At 39.2% G+C, this 16,228-nt stretch overlaps 2 protein-coding genes across 2 annotated transcripts; both read right to left on the bottom strand.

Annotated features, from left to right (window-relative positions):
• Positions 1 to 742: 742 nt before the first annotated feature.
• Positions 743 to 4,174, bottom strand: LOC139609725 (glucagon-1-like). The gene is made up of 6 exons (XM_071464631.1): positions 4,018 to 4,174; positions 3,792 to 3,898; positions 2,806 to 2,961; positions 1,826 to 1,942; positions 1,225 to 1,359; positions 743 to 1,142 (listed from the first exon to the last, which is right to left on the bottom strand). Exons 2-6 carry the CDS (start codon positions 3,887 to 3,889, stop codon positions 1,118 to 1,120), a joined length of 531 nt encoding a protein of 176 aa, XP_071320732.1. The 5' UTR covers positions 3,890 to 3,898; positions 4,018 to 4,174; the 3' UTR covers positions 743 to 1,117.
• Positions 4,175 to 5,748: 1,574 nt separating this feature from the next.
• Positions 5,749 to 15,802, bottom strand: LOC139609716 (dipeptidyl peptidase 4-like). Its single transcript, XM_071464615.1, has 26 exons — positions 15,482 to 15,802; positions 15,282 to 15,369; positions 14,679 to 14,777; positions 13,540 to 13,631; positions 13,321 to 13,395; positions 13,177 to 13,229; positions 12,838 to 12,910; positions 12,544 to 12,664; positions 11,310 to 11,464; positions 11,117 to 11,214; positions 10,705 to 10,834; positions 10,210 to 10,248; positions 9,605 to 9,703; positions 9,399 to 9,469; positions 9,180 to 9,233; positions 8,971 to 9,083; positions 8,826 to 8,873; positions 8,638 to 8,736; positions 8,430 to 8,499; positions 8,116 to 8,310; positions 7,859 to 7,913; positions 7,626 to 7,725; positions 7,468 to 7,526; positions 7,274 to 7,346; positions 6,451 to 6,524; positions 5,749 to 6,335 (listed from the first exon to the last, which is right to left on the bottom strand). The coding sequence occupies exons 1-26, from the start codon at positions 15,482 to 15,484 to the stop codon at positions 6,243 to 6,245; spliced, it is 2,229 nt and encodes a 742-aa protein (XP_071320716.1). The 5' UTR covers positions 15,485 to 15,802; the 3' UTR covers positions 5,749 to 6,242.
• Between the last annotated feature and the right edge of the window lie 426 nt (positions 15,803 to 16,228).

Consider the following 16,228-nt stretch of genomic DNA (forward strand, 5'->3'; position numbering starts at 1 on the left):
GGGACGCTCCTGCTCTGATAGTACTTCAGTAGCCTGTTCCACCAAGCGTGAACCACATACACGAACAGTCTGCGATTGCCTTGTGTGCAGACACGGCAATGCCAGACGACATTCCTTGGAGGAACACTGTGGCTAAGAAAGGAGCAAAAACCTGTTTGATTTAGTTAAAGTAGATGGTGCAGACCCAGGAGTCACTCTGAAGGCGGCATTAGTGACTTGAATTTGATTTGGGCGACCATGGCTAGCCAGCGTACTGTAGGCTGATGAGCAGTGGAGTGATGTGACCTTTGGGGCTGATCGAAGACCAGATGCATTCTGGGTTTCACTGAGCATAAAGAGAGGCCTGCCACCATGGCATTGCAGCAGTCGAGGCGACTTGTGCTATTTAAAATTTCAGGAGGAAACTACGGGCTTGGGGCTGAGTCTCAGACTGGATGGGGCAGTACTGAGAGATGGACTAACACATTGCTGGTTTCAGTTTTTCCATGGTGACAGTTCGAAAAATATAGACGCCAACATTATTCTTTAACTCTCCACTACAGTGCTGACACTTAAATATTCCCATTTCAACAGCAGGAAAGTCGTTCCATAGCTTTACAACATGTAGGCCATCAAAGACAATGACATAATAATAATAATAATAATATACTAATGATACTATGACCACATATCAACACAGTCTAAGACATTTGTATGAAATTCACGATCTTTATATTTGCAAATGAAACTGATGCCACAAACACACAATGAAAATCTTTATTTTGCAGAGCGGATTAATAATATACAATGAAAACCAACTACACTACATGTGTTTTTCCATTCGCCTTCCTGAGATTTCGCTTCTTTGTGTTCTTGTTTTCACCTTAAAAATATAGAAAATAATTTAAATTTGTAGAAAAAATATGCCCTCGATTTCATTTCTTCTCTCTATAAATATTACAGGAGAGTGGTCGTTTTTGTATCTTTGCATCACATACGGCAATGAAGTAAAAAAAAAAAAAAAAAAAAAAATTTAAATAGTGTTGACGTTACAACATGCAAAGCAGTATGGCTTCCTGTTCCTTCCTGAATATGGCTTTTGTGTGCAGCACACAGAGGGGCTTCCTCGAAGAGAATCTCATTGGTCCACTTGTCTTTTCTTACTGCAAAAGAAAGAAAATCACAATCACGCCGAGCCCGATGAGCAAAAACACACCTCAGGTGGGTCATGTGACTCAGCTTTACCTTTCCCCTGAGGGCTTGGAGGTCATGACCCACAGTAAATATTCCTTCGCAGCCATGGAGTCAAGCACCTTGTTCACATCACTGGTGAAGCTTCCATCTACATGCCTCCTGCTGAACGCTTCACCCTTCTCAGATCTGAGTATGTACACAGGCACACAATATAAACACTGCCCATTAACAGGGTCAGCAAACCCCACAACGTGGAAACCGCGGCGGCCCTTTGGTGATTCGTGACGACGTTGCGTTGCTATGATGATTTTCGTGATTGTTTCTTGCGTGTTCCGTGTCAGAGGTCAATCATCTCATAACCGTCATCACACAGTGTTAACACATCAATCAACGCAGTGCGAGAAGTTCAGGTGATTTATTTTAGCACAACCACAAGAAACATCAAGAAACAAAGCAAAGAGAGGGGGGGAAAAAAAAAGGTGAAGTGGCAACAAGAAGCTGTTGATTAGCTCTTTCCCTCTCAACATCTCTCTGTCTGTCTCGTCACGGTGGAATCAGACACAGGCAGGCAGGTCATTAGGGTTTTTTTTGGTACTGTAGAAGGAGGAGGAGGAGGAGGAGGAGGGAGGAGGAGGAAGGACGGACAGCCTACTCTCTTCTGATTTGTCCAGACTTGAGCCTGGCAACAAAGTCTTTGATTGCCTGGTCCTTGAGGTAGGAGCTCACGTCACTGGTGAAGGTCCCATCCGCGTGGCGCTTTTCTGCGGCGCTGAAAACACACAGGTCAGGATATTTCATATTGATTTAAAATTCAGAGGCCATTATGTTTTCATAGAAGTTTACATAGTTTATACTTCTCCTCCACCACATTTAAGAGGGAAATAGTGACAGCTGTAATTATAAGTTGTTTCTGTGTTTGCATATGCGTGTGTGTGTGTGTGTGTGTGTGTGTGTGTGTGTGGTTTTGCTCAGTCCGTCCGAGTCTGTAACTCCACCTCGGCCATGCTTTTGAATACCATTGCCTATTTATATGTCTGTCAAACCAATGAATTTGAAGGTACTATACAAATAAAGTTATTATTATTATTATTAGTAGTAGTAGTAGTGGTAGTAGTAGTGGTAAAGTGGTAAAGATTAAACCAAAGGGTTTGAGCTTATATAAAACCAGTGTAGATTTGGACCTTGTTGTCATGTCTCAGATATCTTTGAGTTCCAAAAAGGCCCAAACAACAAATAAAAAAAGTCTAAACTTTAGTAGCAGAACTTTTTTCCTTTCATTAATCATCTGATGACTCCTCTGATTTATCTTGTGACCCTTTGGAGGGACTGACTCCCAGGTTGGAAACCACTGGACTAAACTAACTCACTGTCCATAAAGTAGTTAAAACTAAGTCCACCTCCTCTAGCTGCCACAGTAAAAGGCTGCTTATGCACTGACAATAAACAATAATGTCAGATATATTATAGAAGATCTATTATTTCTACTTTAAGTAGATTCAGGCTGCTGTTTATTCCCGTTAGAAGTTAATTCTAACACCCTGAGCTTGAATTGAACTGTTAAAAAAAAAATAAGCCAAAGCCTTCCACTGGTGTGATTCTTACAAAAATGTACTGAATGGATTCCACACTGACCCACTCCTTTTGTTGTTCATCAGCCACCGGACAAAGTCCTGCGCCTTCCTGTCTTCCAGGTATTTGCTGTAGTCATTTGAGAAAGTTCCCTCTGAGTGTCTCTTCATGTTCGACAGCTCCCTCGGCTCCTCCGCTAATGTATCGTCGGCCTCAAAACTGCAGCACAGCAGGGAGATCACAGCTTGGTAATGACACTTTGATAGATAGATATACCATCACAATTGGACTACAAATAGCTGTCATAGTGTACATACATACTGTATGTTCACATTTATAGTTTCTACTTTTACACAAGTAGTTCAGGTTTATGGTTTCACAGTTACAGCTGTAATATCATAAAAAGAAAATTATTGCAATTTTGAAGAAGAAAAGTAAAGTACAAAAAAAAGAAAAAAAAAAAGGAAAACATGAAAATATAAAAGTGTGAAGCCCAGTAAGCATTTATGTAGCTCTAATGTAGGCTCATCTTTGCTTCCAATTTCTTTTAAAGAATTAGTCCCAATATAGAAAAAAAACATTTCTTTTTATCACTACTTCAGGTGAAATTAGACCTAATAAGATAAATAAAATAAAAACTACATGCACCAAAGAGACAAATAATGTTTAGTATGTTTATCTGGGGCAATATCATGCTGCATCTCTATCTTCCAAATAAAGTTTCACCACACGTATTATCCTTTTTTTGCTTTGCTACAGTTTCTTCCAACGTGTTCTGTATTATAGAAATTTGATGATCCACATTTACAGCATCATAATCTGTAAATAATAATAGAATGAGTGAATGAGAGGATGTCAAACAAATCATCCACTGGTTTCATTTTTTGTATTTTTTTCATTTTGCACATTTTGGATCAAAGTGCCTCCAGTTTGGCCTCTGATGATTTGGCTTCTTACACATTTCTTAATTGTGAGCCTGTCAGTCTAAAGCAGCAGAACCTATGATCCCCCGAACAAAAACATAACCACGTTAGATGTGATTTCCGTACCTTGAGCTGTCATCAGCCTCATGCAGAGGAACCTGCCAGCTGCCCTGGACAAAGCCGAGGACCAGAAGGATGCCAGCCAGGGAGTGGATGCTTTTCATGGTTATAACCTACGCAACAGAACAGCACACAGCAGACATTTAGCTTTTAAAAAGTTCATATTGGATCAGAAAGCTGAAGATAAGTGGTTTCACCTTTGCAAAAAAAAAAAAAAAAAAATACAGCTCACCGTTTCTTCTTCCTTTTCCTCTGTTGGAGGTAGTTCCTCTGCTTGTTGCTGGTGTCTGTATCTAACTGTTCTCTCTTACCATGGGGCCTTATAAACCATAAGAGGTGGAGGAGGAGGACGAGTCTGCTCAGGTGGGCCAACTTTACCACGCTGCCAAATCCACCTGTTACTCTCAACCCATTAGACACGGCCCCGGCACATTGGCCGAATGAACAACCAGAGCATTTGTTCAAATGAAAGGAAAGATGCCATTCATGCGTGATGCCAGCTGGTACTTAGGTGTCAAGATCAAACAAGCGCATTTCATCCTGTTAAACAGAAAGTAGGGGAGACGCTTTAATGTGCTACCGTGTCATCATGATGGGAAGTTATATGTGTTTTGTCACATCTAGGAGATGAGTCAGTATTTGTGGATTCTTTCCGATCAAATTCAAAAGATGGGAAATATTGACTGTTTTTTGCCTCGGTGGCAGTTATCGCAGGTTTACAAGGGCCATTGTCAAGATTGACGTTCTATAAAAATAAATGTTCATGCACTGCTGCTGCTATATGACTCTCACCTACAGTGCCATATGTTTTATTTGCAGAGAAAAAACAAAGCCGCATCTGCACAACGTCAAGGCTGAACCCTACTGACGTTAATTGTCCTGAGGTGAGACATGAAACCATTTCTTAATCAGTTATATTTAAAATATAAAATCTTATTCCCCATCCCATGATCTCTCTGTGTTAGCCCCACCCACTGCAGTTTTTCATAATTTTGAAATCCATTCCCCTTTCTTTATCTGATATATTTTCACCCATGAACCCAGAATTCCAGCTCACCTTCTCAAAGAAGTATTTGATAGAGTCGGGCCCAGGTTTTTATTCATATATTGTATTTCTTTCTTTCATTTCTTAAATTCTGATATTCGCATTTTAAGCTACTCACTATGACAATGCTAACATGCTGATGTTTACCAGGTATGAAGTTTACCATGTTCACCAACATCATGTTAATATGCTAACACTTGCTAACTGGCATTAAACACAAAATACAGCTGATGGGAATACCATTAGCTTGGAAAATATTTGGTCATGAACCAGAGTATTGCAGAAACTAAAATTTTCAAGGGCTTACCAAGGTTATTACAATTCATCCTGAGGGGAATATGAATGTATGTAGTAAAGTTAATGGAAATCCATCCAGTCATTGTTGACGTCTTTCATTCAAAACTATAAATGCCAACCTTATGGTGAGGTGAAGTGAGGGGATGGATTCACCTCCTGGATCACAGTGGGTATGTGCACTAAACTTCATGGCAATTCATCCAACAGTGATCAAGACATTTCACTTGAAACCAAGATTGTCAACGACAATCCATCACCTCAATAATTTAGGTGTTTCAGAGTGGTTAGGCCGACCAACTGACAAATCTGACTTATATCTGATCAGTCTCATTTTTATCTAAGATAAAATCCTGGAAAAGTTGTCTTCTCACAGCTTGAACATTTTTAATATCACAACATTTTGGACAAATTCCACTTAAGTTTCAAGATATACCAGAATACTAAGTCAGTTCTGGCATTCAGGGTAAGTCCTTGAGGTGGCTTGGCATACCAAGACTCATTTACATCCACTGTAGTCTCTTTTTAGGAAAAGACGACCTCTCGTATAATTTCTATGCTGATGACATGCAACTATATATCCCATTACAATCAGGCAAAGCGTGTGATATTTCAAACAAAAAACATTTTCATTACTTAATTCTTTATTATTTTAGAAAACAATCATTACATCAAACAGTCAACAGTTTCATGAATTTAATAAAACTGTATAAAGTCACTGAGGTGCATTACATCCTTCAATACAATAACCTAAAAACTATTAGATGTAGCACAATTTAACTTCGACAGAACATTTTCACTTTTCACATTATTATATCTGATAAATATGTTCATCAGGTCAGTAAAAATTTCAGGTCATTTATTTTAGTTATAATTTCAAGAGAAGCTGAAGCTTTTTCTGACCGTATATATGCAAGATGAAATTTCACAGACACAGAATGACATTATGACCTGGACCACTTATGCTCAAAATGAGAATTTTTTAACCTCTAAATAAGACTGTTTCCTTACATCGGGAACATTAATAATCAAGCCTGCATTTACAATTAGTCTTTATCCCAAAAAGGTTTTTTATTCACATGAGACATTTAAATAAGATGTTAGCGATCCAGTGGATTTCAGGCAAAGCACCTCTGTAGGAAGTGAGTCATGTGGGTGTAGACGTGCTTATAGGCTGAGCCCTCGAGCCCATGATCCTTGTCCGTGTACCACTGAAGGAAAAAGGTATTCATTATTTACTGACAGAAGTCCATATCATTGAAAATGGACTGGATTATTATTATTATTATTTTTTTTAAATCCACTTAGTTTTTTCAGATTACTCACCATAGCTTCAAAGTCTACCTGTTCGTCCACCAGAGCTTCTGAGATCTCAGCTGCCTGCTGGAAATGAACATTGTCTAAAAAAAAAAAAAAAAACACAACAAAGAAACAAAGAGATTAACATAGCTGTCAATGGAATATGCCCTTTATGGTCTGAGGGTGCTGCTAGAAGAGAAGATCACCAAGAACTTGACCACAGATCTTAACTGTCTACTGCAAATTCACCAGATGTTCAACCATTACATTTCAGACATAACGTCATAGGCTGAATTATTGGTTACATAGTTTGATGTTATGATGGCATCAAGCTGAAGATAAATAGATTGACAAAACATTTGTTTACAAATATGTCACCTTACTGAAGCTGAAGACTAACTTCCATTTCACAGTAATTTTAATATTGTGACAATGGTGTTCATTGCTTATTTCCTCCACTTATTATGTGTTTGAAAACTAATTAAATCTTGTCTTTGCTGTGTTTATAATTAAAAAGTTGAAATACACAAACATACAGTTGTTTATTTTGTAAGTACAATACAGATCTGATTTAAAAAAATGCAGAATTTAATAATTATAATTTAAAAAAGCAGGAAAAAAAGTCCTAGTTTTACCATATTTGGGCCTCCATAATTTTTTTTTTGCTATCACACAGACTGTAGACTAATTTGGGGTTTCTGATAGCAGAACCAGCAGTAATCATTTCATTCTGTATATGTCATTTTCTGGCATCTTCACAAATGGGGATTGTTGGTAAAATTGCATAAAATATATATGTAGAAAAGTATCAGATAAACACATAAATAAATAAAGGCCCCGTGTAACTCACCATCAGCTGTTCCATGGATCAGAAGATACTGCACTGAATGGAAATTCTTGGCCCTGGCAGTTACTGTTGAGTTCTGCACACAATCAGATGCATGTTTATTGGTGACCACAGGCAATAGTATAACTTATAATGACCATCAGATACAAGAGAGGAGAATTCATTGTGATCAGGATATCACTGAGGGTGAAACTTACATTGTAGCCGTCAGGGTTCTCTGAAGGCTCCATCATGTAACGCTCAGTGTAGATGGAATCTAAAACAAACAGACAGGTAATTGCACATATTGTGTGTCAAAGTGAGTGGACTAGGTCTGGAAAGGTTGTCAAAAAAAAAATAAATAAATAAAAAATACCATAATATTTCCATTTGGAAACTGGAGCCACTGCCATTCCACATTTGAAAACTCCACTGCCAGATCCCAAGACCATTGATGTTACATATCCACCGTAAGACTGTGGAAGATAAACAGCTCATTAATGCAGCTCATCTCCTGTCCTAAGTAAAGACAAGCTCCCTCACAGCAAGGTGAAACATTAACTTACTCCTGGAGCCATTTATTGCCCTCTGAACTATGAATCTACTTACCCAGCCCCAAATAGCAACTCTGTCTTTGTCAATGAAGCCCATCTTGATGAATTCCCTAAAAATCAAAACAAACAAGCAAAGACAATTATTTAGATGATGGCAGAATATGACAAGGATCTAAACTTGATCAGCAGAGGACGCGTGATGATCCTCATGACATTTCCCGTGTATACCTGGGAGCATTTCAACCAGTGAAACAAGCAAGATCCAGTTTTAACAAGCTTTCCTCGAGAAAGGGTGAAGCTGTTTTTCCTTACTTGGCTGCTGTTATCTGATCTTCCACCTCATAGGTTCCCAGACGTCTGTAGATTTCATGCATTATCTTGTCGCCCTGGTAACCGCTTCCTCTCCCATCAAAGCTGGCTACAATGATTTTCTCAGTGCTGGCCAGGTAAGTGGCCCAGCTCACCCTGTAGATGTAGTCTGCTTTCTGGCTGCAGGGACCTGCGTACCTGAAAAGTTGGGCAAACTTGGTATCACTTCAGAGCCCTCCTGTGAAAAGCTTTGAAATTTTCACTTTTATAATTTTATTTTATTGCTTTTTTTTAAATCTTTTAATATGAATTCTTACACATCTATTAGCAAAGGGTACTTCTTGGATTCATCGAAGCCTGGAGGCAAAAACATCTGGTACCAGAGATCTGTCATAGAAAGATATGAATTAATCATCCTTAGTACTTATTTTTAAATAAACAAAAAGTATTTTATTACAAGTAAAAGCCCTGAATTCAAAATCCTATTTAAGCAAAGTACAGAAATATGTCGCTGAATTCACTTACTGTAACCGGCAACTTTGATGGTGCCACGACGCATGGTGGGCATTTGGATGCCAGATATCAGGTTGCTAAATGCGTTATTGTCCTCCAAAGCTTTCAGCTCTGCGAGAGTAAAAACACAGAAATCATTAGAGTAAATGTTTTCTGCTCCTTCATTTTATTTCAGACGCAATTCGGAATTTGTAGCTTACCTTTATTATCCCTGTTGTCCACGATGGAATGGTAAGGAACGCCAGGACCTTTGAGTACAAATGACATTAGTATTATTTTATACAGGCAGTTGTGTATTGAAGGAACCGGAGGGTAAAGTTGGAAAAAAAAGAAAGAATAACTCACCACTGCAGCTCATACGATAGAAGGAGCCATTGTGGCTGAAGTAGGCTGAGTTATATTGACATTTTTCTCCATGTAACCCACAAGTCAGACACATGATCTTTTCTTTGGTCCACCTGAGACACACAAACACCCAAACTGTAAGTCTGACGAAATACTTTTCGCTTAAAAAATGATGCTAACAAATAAGCAAAAAACTGTAAAAGTCTTACTTGTAAACATTCCTTCCTCCTGGCCGACCCCCCTCTTCATTACTTGAATAATATCTGTGGAATAATTGGCATGAATGAGTCAGCATAAGCATCATAAATCTGCGACACAATTCGAACACCAGTGCATGTTTTGCATGAAAGAGGCCTTGTGTGCATGTCGGCTCTCGTGCATGTGTGCGCCGCTCTATGCAGTTGGTGCAACAGATATTTCCGACTTACATGCTATCTGCAGTGACTTTCAGGATGTTAATGACTTCCCATTCTCCAGTGGTGATTTGTGTAACTCCTCCCTGCATGAACGAGGCAGAACACAATGTGTGTGGATGGTGACATGTTAAAGTAAACTCTTCCTGAAGGGTATTGTGCTTTAAGGTAAGATATGGCTGCTGAACTTAAAACACCGCAGTAATCATGCTGCTACCTACCCCATCTACATGATGGATGTGCTTGTACCCTTTGCCATCGCTCATCAACAGGTAATAACTGTTCTTGTCTGCAGCAAAAACAGGTTCTGGTGGAGAGAACTAGGAAGAAAAGAAAATATCAATATATAGTGCAAAATGCCTTTTGTCAGTGCAGTTAACTTCTTCTTTTTTTTTTTTTTTTTAAGGATATGGCTGCCGTTAATCTATATTTTTTTCACCATCAACAAGTGAAAAATCAAGACCAACAATGTCTCTCAGCCCTGAGCTCATTGATTCTTAAATGGTTGTAAATCTTTTAAAAAAGGGCAGAATATATGGTTTTATTTTTTTTTATAAAAGGCCCAGTAATTTCTAGCTTTAGGAAATACAGATACAGATCAGATACAAATGCTACTCAAACAGGAGGAAATAGTACTATTTTCAATTGCCTATTGTTTATCATTCGGTAATCTAGACTGTATTTTTGGCAGCGGGATACTATATGTGGAATTGGGTCAAAATAAACTATAGTTTATGTTGTTTATGACAATAATAGCTTTGGATACATTCAGTTGGTTTTGGTCCTTTGATTAGAAAGTTATGCTTGAACATTGTACTAGACATACCCGTCCAATCCAGCCTGTGGAACTGGTCACCTCCTGATGCTGTAAAAAGATAGGTAATTAGTGTTTATTGTTGTACTAGGCTACATTTTACATCAGCACACCAGCCTTATGAGATTAAACACAACAAGATGTTGCAACAACTCTTAAGCCAACATGAGAGTTTTATGAGTGGCAAGGCTGCTACAACGTGACACTGAAATGTTGCACAAAGCTTTATAGACAATGGTTTTAAATTAGCTAAAGAGGTGGTTTCAGGTTATCACGTTTTCTTGCTGTAACCTCTAGTGACTTAATTATGATGCAAGCAAAGGAGGACGTTAGATGAGAAGATTAGTGTATAGAGACACAAGAGGCGGGAGGGTCGGGGTGGGTGGATGGCAGGAATTTCACTTAGGAGGCTGCTGAAGCCTATAAGTATCTTATAGTAGCTTTGGTTGGACTCTGAAATGCATTTTTAGCCATTTGTAAGCAGTTGTTCATAATGTCATCTTTTACCGCAGCAGGACTCCATCTGGATCCACTAAGGCTGTAGATCTGAAGGATGAGGTGGTTTTGTACTCTCTTCAGCCACTGGACAGCGATACGGTCATCTGTCACCCAAGTAACAGTGGCCAAGTAGTGCTCACTGAGGGCGAGAAAAAAACACAAAAAAAACTGAAGGCACGGAGTGGAAAAAATACATCTGTCTTACCTTCGCCTATCTCATCGCAACAGTGTATTCAATAAGCAGGTATGCAAGGCTGCCTGGGAACATATCGGGCGAGGACAACATTATGTATCAAAATGCAGCTGCAGGCTATCCCAATAAAAATGATGGGTTGCAGGCTTCTGTGTCTGGGTGGCCAGCTTCTCTCAAAAAGACACTGTCTTGCATAACAGATCCACATACCAGTAACTGCTGCATTACCTCGAACTGAGTGGAGCTGGAACGACAACCTCAGTAATTTTTGTTATGTTGTCAGTGTCCACAACAAACAGTTTCACAACGGGGTTGGGAGTTCCTGGCTGCACAAGAAAAGAAGGTAAAATACACAAGGTAATAGTGACTATGAGGTTAACATACAACAATGCAATGATCCCAGGACAAGCTGATGTCTCACCTTTGGATACGCAATGGAAACAGTGCTGGGGTACTGGTTGTCGCCGTACCAGGAGTACTCTATAGTGTGGACCTCTGTGTCATTGAACTCAGCATAAGCCACGTACTTCCCTCCAGGTGACCACCAGAGGCCCTGACTGGATGAGAACATCTCCTCTGGAAGCGGGAAAAACTGTGATTTAGCATTCAGGGCGTAATTCTACTGGGTCGGGGTTAGAAGTTCAGTTCCTGCTGCTGCTGCCGTGCTGAAAAACGCATGTACTCATGGTCCTGTGAGCTGCGGGACATGTGTGTAGCTGCATGAAAACATCGCTTCGTGTTTTCACTGCAGCTGAGGAATTCCACCAGTCCTCTACTGGGCAACTATTCAGCGCTTTAACAACACTGATTTGTCTTAGTGAATGATTTCACAAAAAACATTCCTAAGGCTTCAGAGCTGGCTCCGACTTTGTTTGATTCTACCACAATGATGCAGATGTTACTTTCAAGCGAACAGGGGGGGGGGGGGGTTCTGAAATTCTAAATTCCTGCTTTCTCAGTATTCACCAGTGGTGGAGGAAGCACTCAGTTTAACAAGGTAAAGATTTTCCATCCAAAGTAAAAGTCTTAGATTCAAGATCCCACTTCAGTAAATGTACAAAGGCATTACCAGCTACATATACCTCATAATAATAATTAGGTGATTATTTTTTCATTGTTGTTCATTGGGTTAAGTCCAGTGCTTCCTAATCTGGGGGTCGTGCCCCTCCAAAGGGCCTCAAGATAAATCTTAGGGGTCTGGATTTGATTAATGGATTTGATTAATAATTAAATATGGGATAATTATAATAATTATGTCTTTCAGCCTCAAATGAAACCATCTGAGCAGAGTTGAGTAGAAGAGCAAGCTGAACTGAAGTAAAAGTTCACCCATTGTTACTTTATACAGTACAAAAGTATCTATTAAGTAGTGACACACATTATCATCAAACTACTGTCTTTCTTCCGCATAGTTGGTATAGTTGATTTATACCCCATTTACACCTGACATTAAATTACTATCTGTATCTGGACAAGGGATGTTAATGCAGGTGTAATGCACTGGGAGCAGAAGTCAATCAGATCAGCTAGACCACATCCGGAGATCAGATCTTCGCAGGTGTACATGCAATCCACACATCGTGACCACATCTTAAGAAAAAAAAAAATCCACCCTATGAGCTGAAAAGCTGCCTATACTCCGCCTTTTTACTTACCTTCATACACCCAGTCTGGGATCCCATTAAAAATCTGACCGTCCTCTCCATTGAACGTGACCTGCTGTGGTGGGGACCTGGGGCTTGTCTTTATGTACACATTATTTTCCCAAACAAAGGCCTGGAAACACAAATACACAAGTTCAGAAAAGGTTTGTTTTCACCCATGTCGAAGCCTTTGGGAGGTGCTCGGGAAAGGTTGTGCTCGATCACCTCATCCGTCACCCACTTCAAAGCGCAAGCGCCACTCAGAGTTATGTACATATAAGCAATCATTAGTCTGTCCAGGCTTACCAGCTTGTTCCCTTGGGGAGCCCAGGCAAAGTACTGGACCTCATCAGGAATGTCAGAGGGTGTGAAAAATTTGCTGAAACAAAATGAAGAAATACCTCAGGGATTTGCACAGCTATAGCGAGTCTGCAGCCACCTCTAAAACCGCCATCTTAGCATTTTATTTTAAAATGAACACAATGAAATAAATGCATATATAAAATTCCCCTGCTTTGCAAACAGAAGCCATTAGGCTGATGCCCTCGATAGGAATGTCCTGCATTATCATAAGTGTGAATATTTAACTGCCCTTTTAACTTTTTAAAGATACAAAAATGAAAATTCATAGTTAGGGGTACTCACTCTAATTCCCGGTCATAAAGTGAATAGGAAGCTGTAAATGAATGCCTCCACAGCTAATGGGACAAAAACAAAGCAAGGTTGTTATGCGAACACTCAGCAGCTTTAAATATGCATCAGATTAACGTGAATAAAAGTTGAATGTACCTTGGAATGGTTGCTCATGAAAGCCACATATTTGTGGTCTGCAGACAGTTGGTAATCATAGGCATTCTTTTCGCTCTGCGTTGGAAAAGAGCATAGGTTTTTCACAGACAGCTCTTCAAGAACCTGTCAGGCAACACCACGTCTGTTTGGATGTATACGGAGTTTTCACGCTGACTTATATCGCTCACACTAGAGAAACACACGAGGGGACTGACTTACGAACTTGTCTTTGCTCAAGAACTCTCCGGACTCTCCTGTGAGCACGTTGTGGAGGTAGACTGAGCCTTGGGACTTATGGAGATACTCATGATCTGTAGTGGAAGAATCAGCAAAATGAATGTACAAATATTTACAATGATGTCAATCCCTAAAGACATCGCTGAAAAAGCACCAATAAGGGTGCAAAACACATGTTCTTAATGCATGATGATTTTAATGCAGGATGTGTCGTGAATCCCTGATGCTCACAACTAAAGGTCCCATATTTTTTATATTATATTAATATATTATATAATAAAATTCTGAGACCAAATTTTACCTTCCAAAAGGAAGCATATTTCAAAACACAATGGGCACTAAAGCCAGGAGTAAATTACCAAAGCGCTTCTGATAATTATCCATTAACTAATCATAAAAAACCCACTGTGACTCCCATATTGAGAAATGCACACAGCCTGTATTCAGAAAGTGAACCTTAAAACGAGCCATCAGGACTTGTGTAACTTTGTGATGTCACAACAAAACAGTCACCAAGCCCAGCCCACCTGGACCCACCATCCAACCTTGCAGGGTTTGGCTTCTCTGAGTCTTTACCTGAAATCTGCCAAATTTTTATTTGATCACTCAAAAAACAGTCAGTCACTGACATGTTGCTACAGCACCAGAGAGAAGCCCGAGAGAAAAGATGTAAAACTACATTTTATTTTTTTTTTTTTGGTACTTAAAACCACAAATATATCTTCTTATAGATATCAACACATCAAATAAAACATCAGACATGTAAAATATGGGACCTTTAAAGCGGCATGGATTCATTATACATCCTGAACACATATATCCTATATATCATGAGTCTTGCATTACCTAAGCATTTGTGTTCATATTATAATGATTAACCAGCTAAATATGAAGAAAAAAAAAAATTCCAGTGTCATGTACACACGTGTGCATGACACTGGAATGAGGGGATTAATCTAAGTGAATCAGTAACCAGAACAGAGCAGAATATTGCAGCTGATAGATAATAAAGCATCCTCGGTGACGCATTTACAGTTTAGCCGGCTGAAGTCAATGTCATCAAACATCTCCCTCCACCCCACTATCACTCATCTCATCTGTGATGATAATCCGCCTCCCACCTGAGATCCATATCAAGTTGTAGGACTGTGGTTTCATGGAACTGTTGAAGACATCCTCTAGGGTGAAAGATATCTGGTTATTGTCCCCCCCCTGGTCCTCTGAAAGAAGAAGAAGAAGAAGAAGAAAAAAAAAAAACATGTTAGAAAGAAAGCTAGAACCTGGCAGGGAGTCAGAGGTCACATGTTGCGGATATCATATCCTACACACAGCATGATCATCATCATAAAAGAAGATAAGTGCTGTAAAGGCTGGAACTGACGATGACAGCTGGAATATGTCCTGGCTGGAGGCAATAATAGAAACGATCATAGTGTGGAGCAATTTAAATCCACGTCAGTGTGGTGTCAGAGGGACTACTTTACAATCCTCCACCCAAGATGAGTTATGTCATAAGTGGAATATTAAAATAATAATAATAATAATAATAATAATAATAAAACAATTTTCCTTTTAAATAAATAAAAAATCTCAGAGTTGAATTGTTCCACATTTCCTGTCAGCATTTCGAAGAGCACAATGACGCGGGCGTAATGTGCGTGTAACGGACCGCGGCTGATGCATTTATTGGCAGCACGCGAATCACGTAAAAAGCGAACACTCACCTTTCAGATATATGGCCGTGGGCACCGCTATCAAGACGACGACGACCGCGACTCCAAAAACTCCGAGGAGCACCTTGGCGATGGAAACCTGCTCGAGGGTTGAACACACAAAAAGTCAGAAAAAAAAACCAACATAACATCGACATGTGAGTATTTGCAAAAAAAAAAAAAAAAAAAAAAAAAAAAAAAGCACCACCAACCATTGTTTGTCTTTTTTTTTTTTTTTTTTTTTGGTTTTGTTTTGTTTTGTTTTGTGGTTCACCAGAATCACAGCTCCACAGACCCCCGCTCAGCCGCGCACCGCGGAGACCTCTAAACCTACCGCTGGCTTTGCTGTTAAATATTATCTCAAGTCAAAGTTTCAAAGGTGGGACAATAAATGCACGGCGGAGTAAAGTTCGTCAACTTCTCGTGGCGCTCCGGTGCTTTGAGGAAGTGTGCGGAGGAACAGGCTGTCCACCCCAAAACCGCCCGTTATTCAGAACTTCAGACTGTCACACACGTACTCACACTAAACATGAGAACTATTTTTCTACTTCTATAGCACTTAATGAAAAAGAAGTTTTTTTTTTTTTTTGTTCAACATAAAAAAAACATAAAAAAACATTTAAAAAAAAGAGTTTATAACAAGTGCATTAGTCGTGTCTAACAGGGAGTTGCACTGTTTACTGATGCTTGATGCATGGAAATGACTCATGATCCTGACTGTGACTGACTGGAAAAAAAAAAAAAAAAAAAAAAAAAGAGTTCTATACAGAGGTCATTTTATCTAAATACATCTTACATCTTGGCTACACTTGGTGGATTTTGTATTTCGGGCACAGTTTCATGTTAAATTTAACGTTTTGTTTTGGCTGTACAATTAATGTATGCATTAAAAAAAAAAAAAAAAAAAAAAAAAGAAGTAAAAAATGTAAAAGTTAAGTGGAGAACATTCTTAGAAAACA

The sequence above is a fragment of the Trachinotus anak genome, unplaced genomic scaffold, assembly GCF_046630095.1.
Source record: "Trachinotus anak isolate AG129_WGS33_773 ecotype Australia unplaced genomic scaffold, CSIRO_AGI_Tana_v1 ptg000026l, whole genome shotgun sequence".
Taxonomy (NCBI): Eukaryota; Metazoa; Chordata; class Actinopteri; order Carangiformes; family Carangidae; genus Trachinotus; species Trachinotus anak.

Excerpts from the sequence above, each read along its gene's own strand:
- LOC139609725 (XM_071464631.1), bottom strand. The coding sequence starts at position 3,889 with ATGAAAAGCATCCACTCCCTGGCTGGCATCCTTCTGGTCCTCGGCTTT. Across the intron at positions 2,962-3,791 it reads GAGGCTGATGACAGCTCAAG|TTTTGAGGCCGACGATACAT; the intron begins GTACGGAAATCA and ends GCTGTGCTGCAG. Across the intron at positions 1,943-2,805 it reads ATGAACAACAAAAGGAGTGG|CGCCGCAGAAAAGCGCCACG; the intron begins GTCAGTGTGGAA and ends GTGTGTTTTCAG.
- LOC139609716 (XM_071464615.1), bottom strand. Across the intron at positions 13,230-13,320 it reads TCATGAGCAACCATTCCAAG|CTGTGGAGGCATTCATTTAC; the intron begins GTACATTCAACT and ends TTGTCCCATTAG. Across the intron at positions 7,527-7,625 it reads TTCCAAATGGAAATATTATG|ATTCCATCTACACTGAGCGT; the intron begins GTATTTTTTATT and ends TGTTTGTTTTAG.